The sequence below is a fragment of the Lagopus leucura genome, unplaced genomic scaffold (genome assembly GCF_019238085.1).
Source record: "Lagopus leucura isolate 7727_CA_CO unplaced genomic scaffold, USGS_WTPT01 Super-Scaffold_100008, whole genome shotgun sequence".
Taxonomy (NCBI): Eukaryota; Metazoa; Chordata; class Aves; order Galliformes; family Phasianidae; genus Lagopus; species Lagopus leucura.
This window is the reverse complement of record NW_024962265.1, coordinates 19184693-19200459: the sequence shown is the minus strand read 5'-3', so window position 1 is coordinate 19200459 and position 15767 is coordinate 19184693. Positions and strand designations below refer to the sequence as shown.

At 43.5% G+C, this 15767-nt stretch overlaps 1 protein-coding gene across 3 annotated transcripts in view; it reads left to right on the top strand.

Annotated features, from left to right (window-relative positions):
* PLXNB2 (plexin B2) overlaps nucleotides 1–10843 on the top strand; it is a 249621-nt gene extending 238778 nt beyond the window's left edge. For all 3 annotated transcript variants that reach the window (XM_042872395.1, XM_042872396.1, XM_042872397.1), the window contains 6 exons: nucleotides 1291–1451; nucleotides 2018–2165; nucleotides 2683–2747; nucleotides 3461–3536; nucleotides 5451–5525; nucleotides 8997–10843. In XM_042872395.1, coding sequence (XP_042728329.1) covers nucleotides 1291–1451; nucleotides 2018–2165; nucleotides 2683–2747; nucleotides 3461–3536; nucleotides 5451–5525; nucleotides 8997–9101 — 630 coding nt within the window. In that variant the 3' untranslated portion in view covers nucleotides 9102–10843. The remainder of the gene's footprint in view (nucleotides 1–1290; nucleotides 1452–2017; nucleotides 2166–2682; nucleotides 2748–3460; nucleotides 3537–5450; nucleotides 5526–8996) is intronic.
* The last annotated feature ends 4924 nt before the right edge of the window (nucleotides 10844–15767 follow it).

Genomic DNA, 15767 nt, shown 5'->3' with positions numbered 1-15767 from the left:
TGGACAAAATGCTTTGTGTACTGCTCCAGAGCCATTTGTTTCCCTATTCTTTTTTGTTTCCAGTGCTGCAGTTTAATCTAGAAAAAATAGTAAAAATCTTTTCAAGTAGTGATAGTCCTTTTAGACTGCTTTTAGTGCTTATATTACAGAATGGATCATGACCAAAATAATTGAACTAAGCATTCCTCCCTACCGAAGGAACTTACGATAGTGTATTTAATGACTCCTAAACCAAATTATTTGTGAAAATGGGAGTAACCTGACTCCAACTAAGGCCATCTGACCACGTGGCAAAGTGAACATGATGGAAAGTGTGTGGATGTATATGGATGAGGGTGACTTGGGGCCAGCAAAATGCATGTATCCCTCTGTTCTGTTAACAAACACTTTGCAGCCACCCCTTTTCTATTCTCACAGCCAGTTTTGTAGATTCTGCCAGTCTGGAGTTTTACTGACTCCCACGGAGATGGTGAGTGGTTGGGATCACAGGTACCCGAGCAGCCCCAGGACTGTTGATGCGTCTTCCCTGCCTGCATGGCCAGTATGAGGCCTTAGAGCTCATCACACCCCTGGGTGTGGCAGCTGGAGTGATGAAGAAAGAGAGGATGCAGCCCTTCTTCCAGTGTCTCTAGGGCCAACTGGCTGACTGAGGAGAAACTACATGTGGCCTCAACAAAGTCATCTCTAAAACACAGGGACAGTCTCAGAAGTGATAGTCTGTAAGGTCCAGGCAGGTTCAGGGATACAGTCAGAAGTGCAGTCCCCTAGGGATGCTTCACCCCTCACACTTGGTAGAGCTTGTAAAGCTGGATATCTGATGAGACCCAAGTGCTTTCCATAACAAGACAAATGGTACTTTTTCCTCCCAGTCTGTATCTAAAATTGTTTTACTGGTACATGATGCTCTGGAGTCTGAGAAAATGGAGGTGGGAAGCTGCAAAACAATTAGAAAATTGCTATTTTTATATGTACAACGACCTTGAATTGTATATCTTTTGTATACTTAGCTACTGGGTTCTGCTATATTTCTGTCAGGCAGAAGCTTTCTGTGTTAACCAAACAATAGCTGATTAAATCAGCCTTTAGATTACAGCATAAAATTGTTCTCTAGAAGATCTTCACTGTTCGAGCTGTTTGCAAGTTCATTGCATTAAGGAGTTTTTGTCATTGGACAGCATCAGCACTCAGAATTGAGGGCCTTCAGTAACTGCAACTGCATTAAAGGATGGCGCTGAGGCCTGCAATGCAAAATTTGTTTTTATTCACATTTATTCAAAATTTATATTTTAGGGAACTCTTCAGCAGTTTGTAGATGACTTCTTTCATAGTGTGCTCAACTCAAACCATGTAGTGCCACCAGCTGTGAAATACTTCTTTGACTTTCTTGATGAGCAAGCAGAGAAACATGACATCAAGGATGAAGATACCATTCACATCTGGAAAACAAACAGGTATGAACAGAGTAGGGAAATGGGAGTGTGATTGCCAGGTATGTGCTGGCACTATCACCACAAATCAAAGTAAATATCATTTGTAATTCTCAGAATCGTTTTAATTGAGATAATATGATCAAAAGGATTTCCTGTCTACAAGTCACAAAAATGAAAGTCACCTACCTACAGGAGAGTAGTAGGCAGATTTCTTTCTTTGCTTTTCATCTTTCCTCAGAGAAGAGGAAAGCAAAAGGCAAAAGGGACCAGAGTTGCCAGTGCACAAAATCTAAGACAATGTTGGTCAGGTAGTTTCTCTAACCACACAGGCATCTCCTCTTGCTGTTCTGAGGCACTCAGGATTCTTCTCCAACAAGCTTTTCTTATTTTTCCGCTAGAGTTGTAAAGGCTTTGTTTCCAGACATGGAAAATAGACAAAAGACAGCCTGTGTAATTGTTGAAATATAAAATTAAGTTTCAGAGTAGTGAGGAGATCAAAATGCAAAACCCGTATTTAATTCCACTTGTTTGTTGTAGAACATTTATTGTGCAGAAGATTTTTTTTTACCTTTTTCCTTTCTTCACAGCTTGCCTCTTAGATTCTGGGTAAACATACTGAAAAATCCCCATTTCATCTTTGATGTTCACGTTCATGAAGTAGTGGATGCTTCCTTGTCAGTCATTGCACAGACTTTCATGGATGCCTGCACAAGAACAGAGCACAAATTAAGCAGAGTAAGTAATTTGCATTCTACATCCTGACTACATTCATGCCTGACAAGACACAGGGCATTGTCCTAGACAATACCAATTCTCTGAGAAGATACAGCAGTGATAGTTTCCTTCTAGTTTTATAATGAAGTTAGCATTTCACCACTTAGCAGGTTGGTGAGCCTGTCAGTGTTACTGTGCAGTCTGTCAACTGATAGTCCTAAAAAGCAGAAAATATCAACTGCTTTTAAAAAAAAAGCAAGTTTAAGAACTGATTATTTCATGTCCACCGCAATTTAAAATCATCTTCCAGTGATACATTTGTCAAACCCAACAATAATGCTGTATTTAAAGACAGTCTCCCCCATGTATCGAAGTAAATGTTCATAATGATAATAATGTTAATAATAAGCACTGGAATGTTAAAATCTGCAAAGCTCAAGTGCATACAATTAGAAAGGCTTGACCTTAGGTTCTTGACTTCATGTTGCCTCTTAGATGGTTCATAAATCAACCAAGTTTCTATTCTGATTTTTTTCAGGATTCTCCAAGTAATAAATTACTTTATGCAAAAGAGATCTCTAATTATAAGAAAATGGTGGAAGAGTAAGTATAAAGAGACTTTCCATGTTGATGCAGAGTTGTTAGCGTTTTAAGCTTTGCAAATACACTCAGTAACAGGAAAAGTGAATGCAGAGGCAAAGTCAGCAGTCAAATGTAAAAAATTTTACACCTGAATGTTAAAACGTTCCCTTGGCAGCAGTGTTCAAATGAAGTGTCATTGTGACCCAGTGCAACAGATGGACAGAGTTATTTGGGGAGCACACAGTGCTGTTCTCCATGATGACTGTTCTTATCCACTCATCTGTCTAACCAGTGCTGCATTTCCATAACTGAGTAGGAATCAAATCCTGAAAACATTTTCACAATAACATTATTTCTATCCAGTCTCTGACTTTATTCAATTACTGATTTGGGAATTCTATGAATACCGCCAAGACCTGCTGCAGGACACAACTCTCACTGGCTGGTTAGTTTGGAAGTTTTAAGACCTGCAATAATCATCATCGGGGTAATAAGTAGATTCCTGTCCTGTGCTACGGGCCTGTGCAAGCTGGTGCAATTTGCCTTTCTTACAGGGGTATCAAGTACCAATGACTGCTGGGAGATTGAGGAGCTAAGTGAGTCACTGCCCTGCTGTGGTAGAACATCTGCACTATTAGGAAAGCTGTTTAAAGGAATTGCAAAATCAAAACACTGGATTACCAGGAAACCACAGTGTATCTCATCTAAGTGAAATTTGTTTTCATTTGTTGCAGTTACTACAAAGGTATTCGTCAGATGGTACCAGTCAGTGACCAAGATATGAATACCCATCTAGCAGAAATCTCTAGGGTAAGAATGAATTAAGTTTCCTTGTCCTGAAATTGAAGCCAAGTATAGCACTGTTTTTGTCTTCTCATTCCATCTCTACGAGTGGGGTTTTTGTGTATTTAAGCATCAAATGAGCTACTTCATATCTCTTTGAAAAACTCCTGCTTGTTGCAGTGCATTTGGGCTTTTTGAAGTGTTGATTAGTGAATGGAATCAAGAATGGTTGTCATCACAAATCTCTTTGAGTGATGTGGATGCCAGTGCAGAGCACTTAGACTTTTTCACATCTGTTGTGGAAAAATTACAACACTGTTGAAAGGTATTTTCTCTTTGCAGCACATAGGTGATTTTTAGCATTGACTATACTGATAACAAGTACATAACAAGTAGTGACTGGGTTCAGAGTGCTACCACATCAAGAATTTGACTCCAGAAATGAAAGGCAATTTGCATACGTTAAGTACAGCACATTTTAGTGCTGTCTATATGAAGGCAATATTTTTACTTTACCTACAAGAAGCTCATCATGAGCTTGCTTGATTTGCACTTTTTCTTTTCACAGTACAGGCTCTCTGGTGTTACCTGTAATGGAGGAGAGCAGAGGAGGTTGGTTGCTAGCTGTGGGCATCAACTGGGGATTTAGGGAGCAAAATCTGCTTCATTCTTGCAAAAGCCTGTCTCCTGTGTTGCTCAGCTTAGTTAGGCCAGGCCTGTGCTTTCCAAGCACTTGATTCAACTCAGAGAACCTGCAGAAGCCCTTGCCAATCTGAAAGAGATACTGTACACAGTGACTGGTTTGTTTACTCGCTTATGTTATTTCAAGAGTCCTGTTGCTATAAAGAAATGTGGGGATTCTCATGGTTTGTTTATTTCAGTGCCCTTAGGACCTCGCGTTTTGCAGATCATCCTCAGGAGAATCTTTCTATTTTCTGTCAGTCACTGCAAAGCTCACATGTGGTGACATTTCATTTTCCAGTTCATTTTATTTATTTAAAAAATGGTAATTAAAAGTAAGTTCAGAAGAATGTCTTAAAATCAGCATAATATGTTGATCATTTCTAATTACACTATAAATTATGATCAAAGTAAGCGTGAAAAGACTGACAGAACATTGCAAATTTTGACCAGCTCTGGAAGTGACTTTGATGGCTAAGAAAAGATGGATGTTACTCTGCTGCTTTATGGCTTGGATACTCATTTATGCCAGAAGCTTTTTTGCCATTCTTTTATTTTCTTAACTAGTTTAAAAATCTAAAATCTCTACAATTCAAGAGACTTGAATTCTATAATGTGGATGAAAAGCATCTGTTTAGGACAGGTGGAGCACAGTCACTGTGTAGTTAAATGTCATGAGGGGAATGAAGGGAGAGGTAATGGAAGGGACAATTCTAGCTTCATTTTAAACTCCTTTTCTCTTTACCTTTCTGTCTCTCTTCTTTCCATCTTCAAGACTCAAATGGCTTTTTCCAAACATACATGCGTTTGCTCTCTTGATGAGTCACACCTTTCTTGTAGTGAGGTATGAACTCCTACAAACAGTTGTAAAGAGCTGAAGAAATGATTTCAAACAAACACAGCGGTGACAAAACCAATGCGTGGTATTTCAGCAGTACTTAGATTACTGAACAGCTTAGCTCACCCATGCACTTAACAGATGTTACAGCTGTAATCTGTGGTTTGACAAAAATATTTTCCATGTCCTCTGTTGGAGCTGCAGACAGGCTGGAAGAACAACAGTGGGAAAATCTAGATCTCAAAATCACCAGACAAAAGTTTTTTCACTCCTTTTTCCTCCACTTAGCAGGAGGTAAAAGATGCAGAACTTGAATTTGAAAACGGGACTGTCTGCTGTATCCAACAGTCATGTGTGTGCATAACTTTCAACTGTCTGTGATGCAATTTTGACATTTGCTGCTCATGTGTGTTGTTTAACAGGCACATACTGATTCCTTGAACACGCTTGTGGCTCTACACCAACTCTACCAGTACACTAACAAATACTATGATGAGGTAAGAAGCGGGGTTTCTTTTCTTTTGTATGTAATAACAATAAAAAGTTACAAAGGCTGACCTTCCCTGGATAATGAGGTAAAAGCAGCGTTGAACAGAAAGCTCTAACTCTGTGGTCAGACGCGTTCCTTGGAAACTACATTGCTCAAGGGTGTGTTCTTAGAAATGAAGTTTCACTATGGGGTATCCGATTTTGTCAGTGATTGCTTAATGAGATCTGAAAGAAAAATAGATTTAAAAATCCTTTCTCTTCCAGTTCTACCATCCAAATTCCAAGAATTAGGAAATAAGGATGTCACCGAGCAAAAAGCAGTCGTCAGAGCCTTTGTCAGGTTTTAAGCCATTAGTTTTTTTCTATTAGGAACAATCCATTAAATTTGCTTTGTTTCTAGGAATGGGACAGTGCCTCTTTCATTAGTTAAGATGCACTTAGAACCTCCATGTGTGCTGTTGCTCCCAATTTGCCTTGCCAAATGAAGTGCCTGCCCAAGGTAAACTGCGGCAGAACAACTGCTGAGAACAGTCAGATTCAAAAGGAGGCTCACAGATTCAGTCCAAAGTGTTTCTTGGATTCTTCAGGCCCTGAGGAAAGGGGGACAAAGAATATCCCAGTGTCGCTGGGCTGTGGCTACGGCTCTCCAAATTTAATCTGAAAACAAAAAGAGAGAGGGAAACTTTTATCCAAAGGTTTCCATGGAAATGAATGCCTCCAGAAAACTCTCAGAATTAAATCAAAGCAAGTAAGAACAGATGCTGAATCAAAAAAAAAGAGTGCAGCACATGTGAGCTCGCTTCAGTTTGTCTTGCACCTCAGCACAGTTCTTGTTTTCACTTAAATATAGCACTAAAAGCAGTGAGTCTCATACCCGGCTTCACTGCAGCTGCTTCCTACAGCTTTAAAACAGACATAAGCAAAGAGAACCAACTCATCTTGAGACATCTTGCAATGGGGTTAGTAGGAAAAGTGTTTGGAGATTCACAGTCAAACCTAATGGCTTTGATTTACACATCCCCAGAGCTGAGTAAACTTATTTTCAACATATTCCAGAATATCTGGAAAAAGCTGACTTGTATCCTGGGCTGCATCAGAAGAGTGGTGGCCAGCAGGGAAAGGGAGGCGCTTCAGCCTCTATGCTCTGCCCTCATAAAAGCCCACCTGCAGTACTGCGGTCAGCTTTGGGGACCTCAATATAAGGATATGGACCTGTTGGAGTAGGTCCAGAAGAGGGCCACAAAGATGATCAGAGACTGGAGCATCTCTTCCATGAAGGCAGGCTGAGAGAGTTGGGGTCATTTGGCTTGGAGAAGAGCAGGCTTCAGGGTGTCCCGATAGCAGCCTTTTGGTGCCTGAAGGAGACTCCTCCAGGAAGTGTATGAGAGGAGAAGGGATAGTGATTTTAAATTAAAAGAGCTTTAGATTAGGTATCAGGAAGAAATTCTTTACTCAGAGGGTGGTGAGGCACCGGCACAAGTTGCCTAGAGAAGCTGTGAGTGTCCCATCCTGGAGGTGTTCCACAACAGGTTGGATGGGGCACTGGGCAGCCTGAGCTGGTGGGTGGCAGCCTGCCCATGGCAGGGGCTGGGTGGGCTTTGAGATGCCTTCCAACCCCAGTCATTCTGTGATCTCTGTGTCCTGACCTGTTATGGAAACACCCAAGGAACCTGTGTGACAGGTGAACCATAAAGCCCTGCTTCTCCCACGTCCCCTTGTCCCTGCTCCCTGCTGTGGTTTTGGGATTCTCCAATGTGGAGGCCGGCACAGATGGCGCCTGCTCTCTGCTCAGCCATCAGTTGGCGCTTATCAGGGGTGAGGCAGCAAACAACAAAGCAGAGCTGCAGCCCTTTCTTTTGCATACATCACTGTACAACAACGAGATGCCTCTGATCAAAAGGCTGCTAATTCGGAGTTAGGGAGATAATACGTCAAGAACTATTCAGGAAAATTAATTGAGCTTATTTATTTTCCATAAAAATGCTTTAATTTGCATAAATTGGAATATTATGCGATGGCCCTTATCTTTGTTGCTGAAGCAGCGGCTGCAGAACACGCTGCCCCCTGTGCATCTCTGCAGGGCTTGACAGTGACTAAGTGGGTAAGCTCTAATTGTCCACATTTATGTGAAGGTTACATTCACCAGCAGAGATAATCATGAATTATTTAGTCTCGATTTGAGGCGTTACAGCTAGGTGTAAATGTTTAAATTAGGGGAACAATATCAAATTAAATTAGGCCCTATTTAAATACCGTAATAAGAGTTTATTAACTCTGTCTTGTAAAAATGTTTTCACACTTTGAAAACAAATCCATTAAAATAATGATTTCTAAACAAATTTGCTCCAGTGTTTGAAACTCTAATGCCATACCAGTCCTCAAAAGGGAAATTATTAGCTGGATTGAAACTGACTGCATTAATCTCCATTGTCAATAAAGCTCACGAAGCAGCGGGAACCGCAGGCAGTGACAGGCAGACTCTATTTCTCCAGCCCTTATATTTGCCGACTTAGGTAGTATTTAAACACAGCTAAAGGTGTCTGCTTGCTGACAGCGGCTGACTTTTATTAATAAAGCCGCCTGTAGAAAAAGAACAGTTTTGCCATACCGTGCATTCCCCTAATGGAGAAATCTAATAGTTGGTGGAAGAGTTTCCCTAAAGGATGGTAGGAATGAAAACCTTTCAAAACCTTTGAAATTTGATCTAGAGAAGCCCTTAAAAACTCTATTTGAAGAAAAACCTTCTCATAACAGCTGACCTTTTCGAGCTCTCGTTTTGAAATCCCTCGTGCCTTGGCGTGGGGCCTTCCTGCACATACCCTTCCTGCACATACCCTTCCTGCACATACCCTTCCTGCACACACTCCGTACGGTGGGGCTGTGTGAGGGCTGCTGCTCCGATGGGCTCTATGGGCTCTGGTGCTTCCTGAGCCGTGTGGTGCACAGCTCTACCTGGGGAAGTAAAGGGGGGCTGGCAGCTCAACGGCACTGTGACGACCCGTGTCCTTCACCTCACTGCTCACAGACTGCCAACGCTTGGTATTGCCCTCACTTGTGCCACCCAGGAGCTGCCCATAGCCAAAGCCAATGGGAGAGGGCTTTAATTACTGCTGGTAATGACCCTCGAGGGTGTTCTGCAAGTAAAACTCTTAACTGGCTGTAAAGGCGGTGTTTCTGATGTTTCTCCCGCTGTCTGCTCCACCTTGCAGTGCAATATTTCAAAAGTGCTATCTATTAATTTTCTTGGATCCCAGCGTAATGCAAAACATTGTGGTAACTTAGATAAAATAACGGAGGCTGTCACTTTTACTGTCTTCGTGTGTAGAACAGAATGTGGGACCCATAGAAGGACCTTATCTCCAGCACCAGGTGAATGCAAAAGGCTTGGAAACCAAAGCAGTGTCAAACACTCGGTCTGGGAACGGCGTCGTATATTTTAAGCTAAAGGATTCTAAACATTCTGTGTTTATTTCTTCCAGATTATAAATGCACTTGAAGAGGATCCAGCTGCACAAAAAATGCAGCTCGCCTTCCGTTTACAGCAAATAGCAGCTGCGTTAGAGAATAAAGTGACTGACCTTTGACTCGAAAGCCGCAATAAAGAAATCTGATCTGAAGATGTTCAAATTCATTCTTCCTGTTAAGGAAATAGTGTTCTATTTTTTAATGTGTAATTACAACTTTAAATGAAAGATTTCATGTTTTTTTGATAGCAGAGGTGTAATGTAAAAAATTTTTACTGTAAATTATGCTTCTAATTAAAAGCTGTGTTGTGTGTAAATGAATCTTCTGTGGGAAGGAGAGTCCTTTGGCTGGGGGCAGGGTGGGGGGTGGAGGAAGGCGAGTCTGTAGTTCAGTTAATTGCATACAATCTAAGACATCAGCATTTAGAATTCATTATGCAAGTAAACTCAATATTATAGCGTCCTTTATATTTTAAGCAATATTTGTACTAGGAAAATAACCGCATATTCAGAGAACCATGCAATATCCCCTTTTATTTTGATAACTGGAAATTGACTTCCACGTAGCTCCAAAACTTCGTCTGTGCTCAGAACGTAGTAAACAACATGACCACTTTCTCTGTGAGATCTGCCAATGGGTTTTGCTGCCACACACAGTTCTTAGGTTAATTATTTATGCCCACAGTAAAGCACAGTACTGCACCCAGCACGGTTGGCTGCAATGGAAGTGACAGTGATGCCGTGGCTGTGAGGAGGGTTCTTCTGATAGAGAGTCTCTTTTGGTTCAGAAGTCACCGCAAAGGAGAATTAGTCCTTAAATCTTCACAACCCTTTGTTATCAATGTGAGTTTAATGATATATGCTAATGTGCCTTACTTGTACTAATTCTGTGAATCTGATGAATGGTTTTGTAAAAAGAAGCAGATCAGAAAAAGAAATATTTATGTGCTATTGAATGACTTTTGTGTGAAAACCATGACCAGCAGAATGCTTGTAATTAGCCGCTTGCCGAGAGTGTGTTGTTTAACATGATCTGATAATGTATAATATCTTATTTTAGAATGGTTCTGATGATTTTTTTATTTGGAACTGTCCTAGAATTACCATCACTTGTTTTTATTGTATTTGTGATGTAAAATACTAGTACGATATTGGAAAACCTGTATGCCCACGTGTTGAAAACCACTGTTTTGAGCTTTGGAATTCTGCATCTGATCAAACAACACCATCAACCCATAGCAAAGACAGCTAAAGTCACTAGTGGGAAGTGTGCGCTTACAACGTATGTAAGCTACGTACAAATCCAAAAGCTCGGTACGCCTTCTTCAATTGCTGTATTGCACATCAGAGATCCTCGTTCCCTTTTGTCTCGCCAGTGTTGGCAGTGAAGTAGCATCTTAGGGAAGCGCTGCCATCAGTGTGAGTTCACTCCCTGCCCTGCCCAGCGCCCACCCCCAGCCTCGGCCGCTGACCCAGGCTGCCGCGTGGCCGTAAGGTCGCTTCTACCGTTGGCTGATTTGTTTGTTTCTTTTTGGAAAGCTTCCTGGTGTTTGTCAGTGGATCTTCCCACCAGCTACAGAAATGGGAAGCCTCACCAATGCCAGGCCAGCAGGCTGAGAGGGCTTTTGTTTTGTTTTTGTACTCGACTCGTTGCATTTGCGTATTACTGTTCCTGACCTTGCCTGGGCTGTAAGTTATTGTACACCGTGTAGGACTGAGGTACATGACCGCTACATAAAGCTGCTTTGCCAGCTACTTCTTCATCAACAAAAGCATCTTAATTTCATGGCTAATCCATTTCTTTGTCATTATTTGTAAATCCTGTTAATTGTAAATCAAATACAATGTTGGTTTTTTTTCCACAAAGTGTCACAGGATCATTACTGAAACTGGGGGGTGGCTGCTGGGTTTGCGATGCTTCCTCTGGGGCTGATGGAGCAGCAGCGCCCGTCAGTCTGCGGTTGGTAATGGATGAGCACAGCGTGTCCCACAGATGGTGGGGCTGACGTCACGCCCCTCATATGGGCATTTGCTCTGAAAAATGAGAGTCCTCTTGAGAAGAGAGGATGTGTTCCAGCATCCCATAGCAAGGCGTCTTCCTGCCTGACAGCAACCCTATCTGAAAGTCACCTGAAACGCAGCTCAGTGGGGAGGGAGCCTCCCTCAGAGGGAGCAGGAAGCCCTGGAAGGAAGGAAGGAGGGCTTGCAGGGGGAATGCTACGTGCCGCCACCGTCACGGGCTGTGGGTGGGCAGGAGCTGCCCTGGGCAGGGGCAATGCTTGGGCAATGCTGCCAATCCTTCCCACTTGTGAGATGAGCCAAGTGTTTGCCTGCTGTGTGCAAGATGTGAGGTGGACCCACCGGTCACTCTGTGCCTTTTGCCCTTTTTTCACATCATGAGAGAAATTTGCAGGCATTGGGCACCACAGCACAGGCAGCATGGGGCCAATAACTGTGAGCAGCTGCAGCTACAAAGGGGACTTTGGTTTCTCTGTCTCCTCTCCTGATAGCACAGAGTCGGAATTTGAATGAATCCTAGCTGTTATATTTTATTCTTTTGCCTTTTGGCTACATTTCTCCTGTGCTTGTTTTTCCACTCTGGTGCCCTGTTTTGCCCAGGCCTAGTTTTTGGCTTCAGTTTTCCCTGCATTTTAGCAATCTGATTCTTAAACATTTCATGCTCCTCCTCTGGTTTCTGCTACTCCTGCCATCTGGCTCATCTGCAAGATAAAAGAAAAAGCCCACTGGGGGTCTCCTTCCTTTTCAGCCGCTCTGCAGCCACTCTGAGGACCTCTTTTTTGGGCACAGGAACCTTCTCTCTGCACAATAGGAGCCACAGTGGCAGCTGGGGACAGAGCTGTTCTGCTGGGACACCCACCCACCCTGGTGCAGGGCAGGGACTGCCAACGCCTCCCCCAGCTCTGAGACCCACTGCTGAGTTCGGCTTCTCCAAAGCCACAGGGCTGTGCTGCTTGCTTGTGCCTGCAAACGAGCAAGTAGAGATCTCAGCTGATGGAACGAGGTCCATGCTTCCGCTGAGCAACTTGGTCAGTTTACTTGCTACTCCTGGGTGCCAGGTTTCCCTCTGACACATTCCTAGATCTTCTTCCAATGCTGCGTCTTCTTACATTTATGAACATGTGGTTATGGGCAGAGGACCTCTCGGCCAGCTTGTGTACTTAAGGCCCTACGCTTCAAGGGATGGTTTTTGTCATTGCTCTGTCACATTGCCAGATGTGAGCCTCCCATCCTGCAGACGGCTGTGCTGGGTGCATGGTCAGCCTGCTCAGGCTGAGCTGTGTCCACTTGCACTCTCTAAAACCAGATACTCTGGCAGCCTGAAGATTGCTGGAGCCATCGCTATAAACAATAAAAAAATTGTATGGAGAATTCGGGAACTCAAACTGAAGTCCATCCATTCCCAAATTCCCAAACTCTTGTTACATGGGAGATTATTTTTTAGCCAGCTGTGTAACGATCTGGAATGGCTCCAAGCTTGAATTTCAGCTGCCCTGGACTCACCGGCACTGATGAGATTTTTGTGGTCGGCCCTTTGCTGTTCCAGCTGCTCAAGCTGTGTTATTAACAAAACCATTTTCAGTCATATTATGTCCTGGCACTATGGGTTCACTTGGCCTAAAATCTCCGAAAGTGATCCAGAAATCTTCCTGTCACACACTTCCTGCAGCCTCAGCACCTCCATTTACTGCACAGCTTTAAGGCTCAAGCCAGGTTTCCCATGTATACCTAGGCTCATGTTGTAATGAGAACTTCCTTTCTAAAAAACGTCACCGTGAGGAAAGACAGCCCTGTCTTCAGACTTTTTCCAAGTCTATCGTATTCTCTTAGAAAAAAAAAAGTTATAGGTTTGGGTTTTTTAGGTTGGCTTTTTGTCTCTTCCTCTATCTGTGGACAATCTGCCAGAGCCATGAGGCAGCCAACTTTGCAGATGTCGAAAGGAAGATGTGTGCTGCCGTTATTCTACCAACCACTGGCCAGAGTGCTCTGGTATTCTGGTTAACACTCAGTTGGGCTGCAGTTTGGCAATTTGAGTCAGTGGAGTTGTTGCACTGGAGATGTCAGCACTGAGGGCCTTGTGACTTGCTTTCATCCTCACTCCCAGCTCAGAGCAGTCATGCTCAGATCCTGAAGCTTTCCAGGCTCTCTATAACACAAGCCCCTCTGCTCTTCAGCCCTGTCTGGAGCATGGAATTCTCTGGGGAATGAAAGACAACAGCACACAGAAGCTGAAATGGTCAGAACTTCTGTCCCCTCTGTACTTGCCCAGGTTGTGTTTTTGTCTTTTTTATTTTGAGAACTCTCCTGCCATTGATAATGAGGAATCTGAAAGGTACACTTGTAAAGGAGGTTCCACCTTTTGGCCTTCTGCTTTTGCTAGCATTGGTCTTGGTGCAGCTTGACAATGGTGATGGAAGTCTTGCTGTTTGTTTCACAGTCCCTGCAGAACAGAAAGAAGGGAGACTCTCCTGACCCACAGGAATCAGAACACTATTAATTTTTTTGTTGTTTCTTCAAATTGTGGCCCCTTGAGGTTCAATGGCAAGGAATATCTCTCCATCTACGAGAACTGAAAGTGGCTTCTCCTGTGCAGGCTCGTAATGGCCATCTGGGCTACGAGCGATCAGTGCCCTCGCACCACTCCTTTGGGTCCAACTTCCATCTTGTCTGCACACACTGCTTGCTGCAGGGTATCATTCCCAAAGAAGACAAAAATCCCACTACTGTTCACAGTCAGGCAATCAAAAGCTGCTTAATTTATCCACGTATTCCTGATTCTTTGCTGCCTTTCAGATAATTGTCATTTGAACCAGAAGAGAGTTTGAGTGGTTTCCTTCTTCTTTTTTGAGTTTTCAAAGCACCTACGTGTCTCAGTGGATTGAACACTTTAGAAAGAAACTATTTCTTCGGCGGGACAAAGGACAATAGCTCTGGTACAGCTGTATATGGCTTGTCTTAAAAGGAAATAAAAATCCCACCACGAACCACACACTGTGTTTTTGAAATCCTTTATTCAGTGCTCTAATTCTGAACAATGTTTTTGGCTTATTTAATTCTCTGCAAAATTGAATGTCGAACAAAACTCTTTTTTTTTCTCCTTTTAATCTACAGTAATAAGAAAGGAGTGAAATGAAAAATGTATTCCTTTGATACCCTTAATCTTTCCTCTCCTGCGGCTCTGCTCCTATTCAGTAAGAGATCATACTTGCTGGTTGCAGAGCCTGGACGCCAAGCCATGGGATGAGAAACACACCAAAATCCGTGTTTCCTGCAGTTGCATCTGGGTCCATGGCAATGCTCACAATAGTAAAACCGCCTCAAGGACGTTACTCGGATTTTCATTGTTGAGGGCCTGGCTGGTTTCCTCATCCTCCTTCATGCGATCCTGCTTCTAGAGGGTCTTTACCTTGTGCTCCAGTGGCTCTCGCTGGAACACAGCTCTGCATTCCACCGAAAGCCCAAGGAAGGAAACAATCACTGCCTGGATTATCCACGCGCTTTTCATTTTCAAAGTGCCCCTGCGGGCACCCAGCCCTCCCATGCTCAGCTCACTGCAAAATGACAGAAGAGGATTTTTCTGCTGGAGCAGACGGTCTTACTGAAACACAAAATATTTCCATCTGTCTAAACTAAGCCGTGTTTGTTTTGCTAATAAAATCCCCCTGGTTACATACAACGCTATTGACATCTGAAGCACGAACAGACCTTTGGAGCTGGTTCAAGCGCTACCTGAAGTCTGGAGCTCACTCTGATAGAGGTCAACAGCAGATGCCTTAGAAGAGCCCATGAGCGAGCCACATGCGGGCAGCACCCCAGAGCACCTCTAACTCCCTGCTGGATCAGCGCCTGGCCAATGATGCAAGGTGAGACATGGGGCCCTTAGGGCACCGACTGGCTGTCCATGGCTCCTCCTTCCCTTGGCTGTTCTCTGGCTCTGACAACAAAGAGCACTCTGGCAGTGCCGTAGCGTGCAGACTCGAGTCTCTCCGTGGTTAATCATTCATGTGAATTAGCGGTGCGAGTTCTTTAATACAGAGCTTGAATTTAATTTCAATCTCTGCTGTCCGTCATTGTCTCTCTTTATCAGCTTTTGGAGATGACAGCATACACAATGTAACTAAGATTAGATTTTTGCTTTAAATATTTAGAGTCTGAATCACATCTATTTGTACTTCATTGCAAGGTTGAAGTAATGTGGCAGGACACACACACTGCCATTGTTAAAACTCTCAAATTAAAGGAGTGCTGAATTATTCATCCTAAACTCTTAAAAAACTTCTCATTGCAGTCCTGCAGAAGTTCCCAGCCCACGGCCAGCAGTGCTGCCCTGTGTGAGGTTGTCATGGCCATGGGCTTTTTGTGCTCACAGCTGATGTTCTCTGGGGATTGGCAGAGCCCAGCGCATTCCAGGCCAGACATGGCGAGCTTCTGCTCAACAAACTTACCTCTGGTTGGTGATTGCAGAGCCATCAGAAAACATCCACCGCTGATGACCTACAGCCATGTCTCAGCTATCTGGCGGGAAGGCATGCTGGTTGTAGCCCTTCTTCATCAAAAGCCCAAGGGCAGATGGACAGGAATTACACTGGGGTCATGATGACGTTTGACTAGGACCAGGAAATAAAAGCCTGGAGGGAGGAGAGAGCTGCACCTCAGAGACATCATGGCCAGAAGGAACCATTCCAAGTTATGGCTGCTGCCAGATTTTCCCCCAGGACTGCTATACTCTATCAGGACCTCAGTGAAGGCACCATTTTGCCCTGCTGA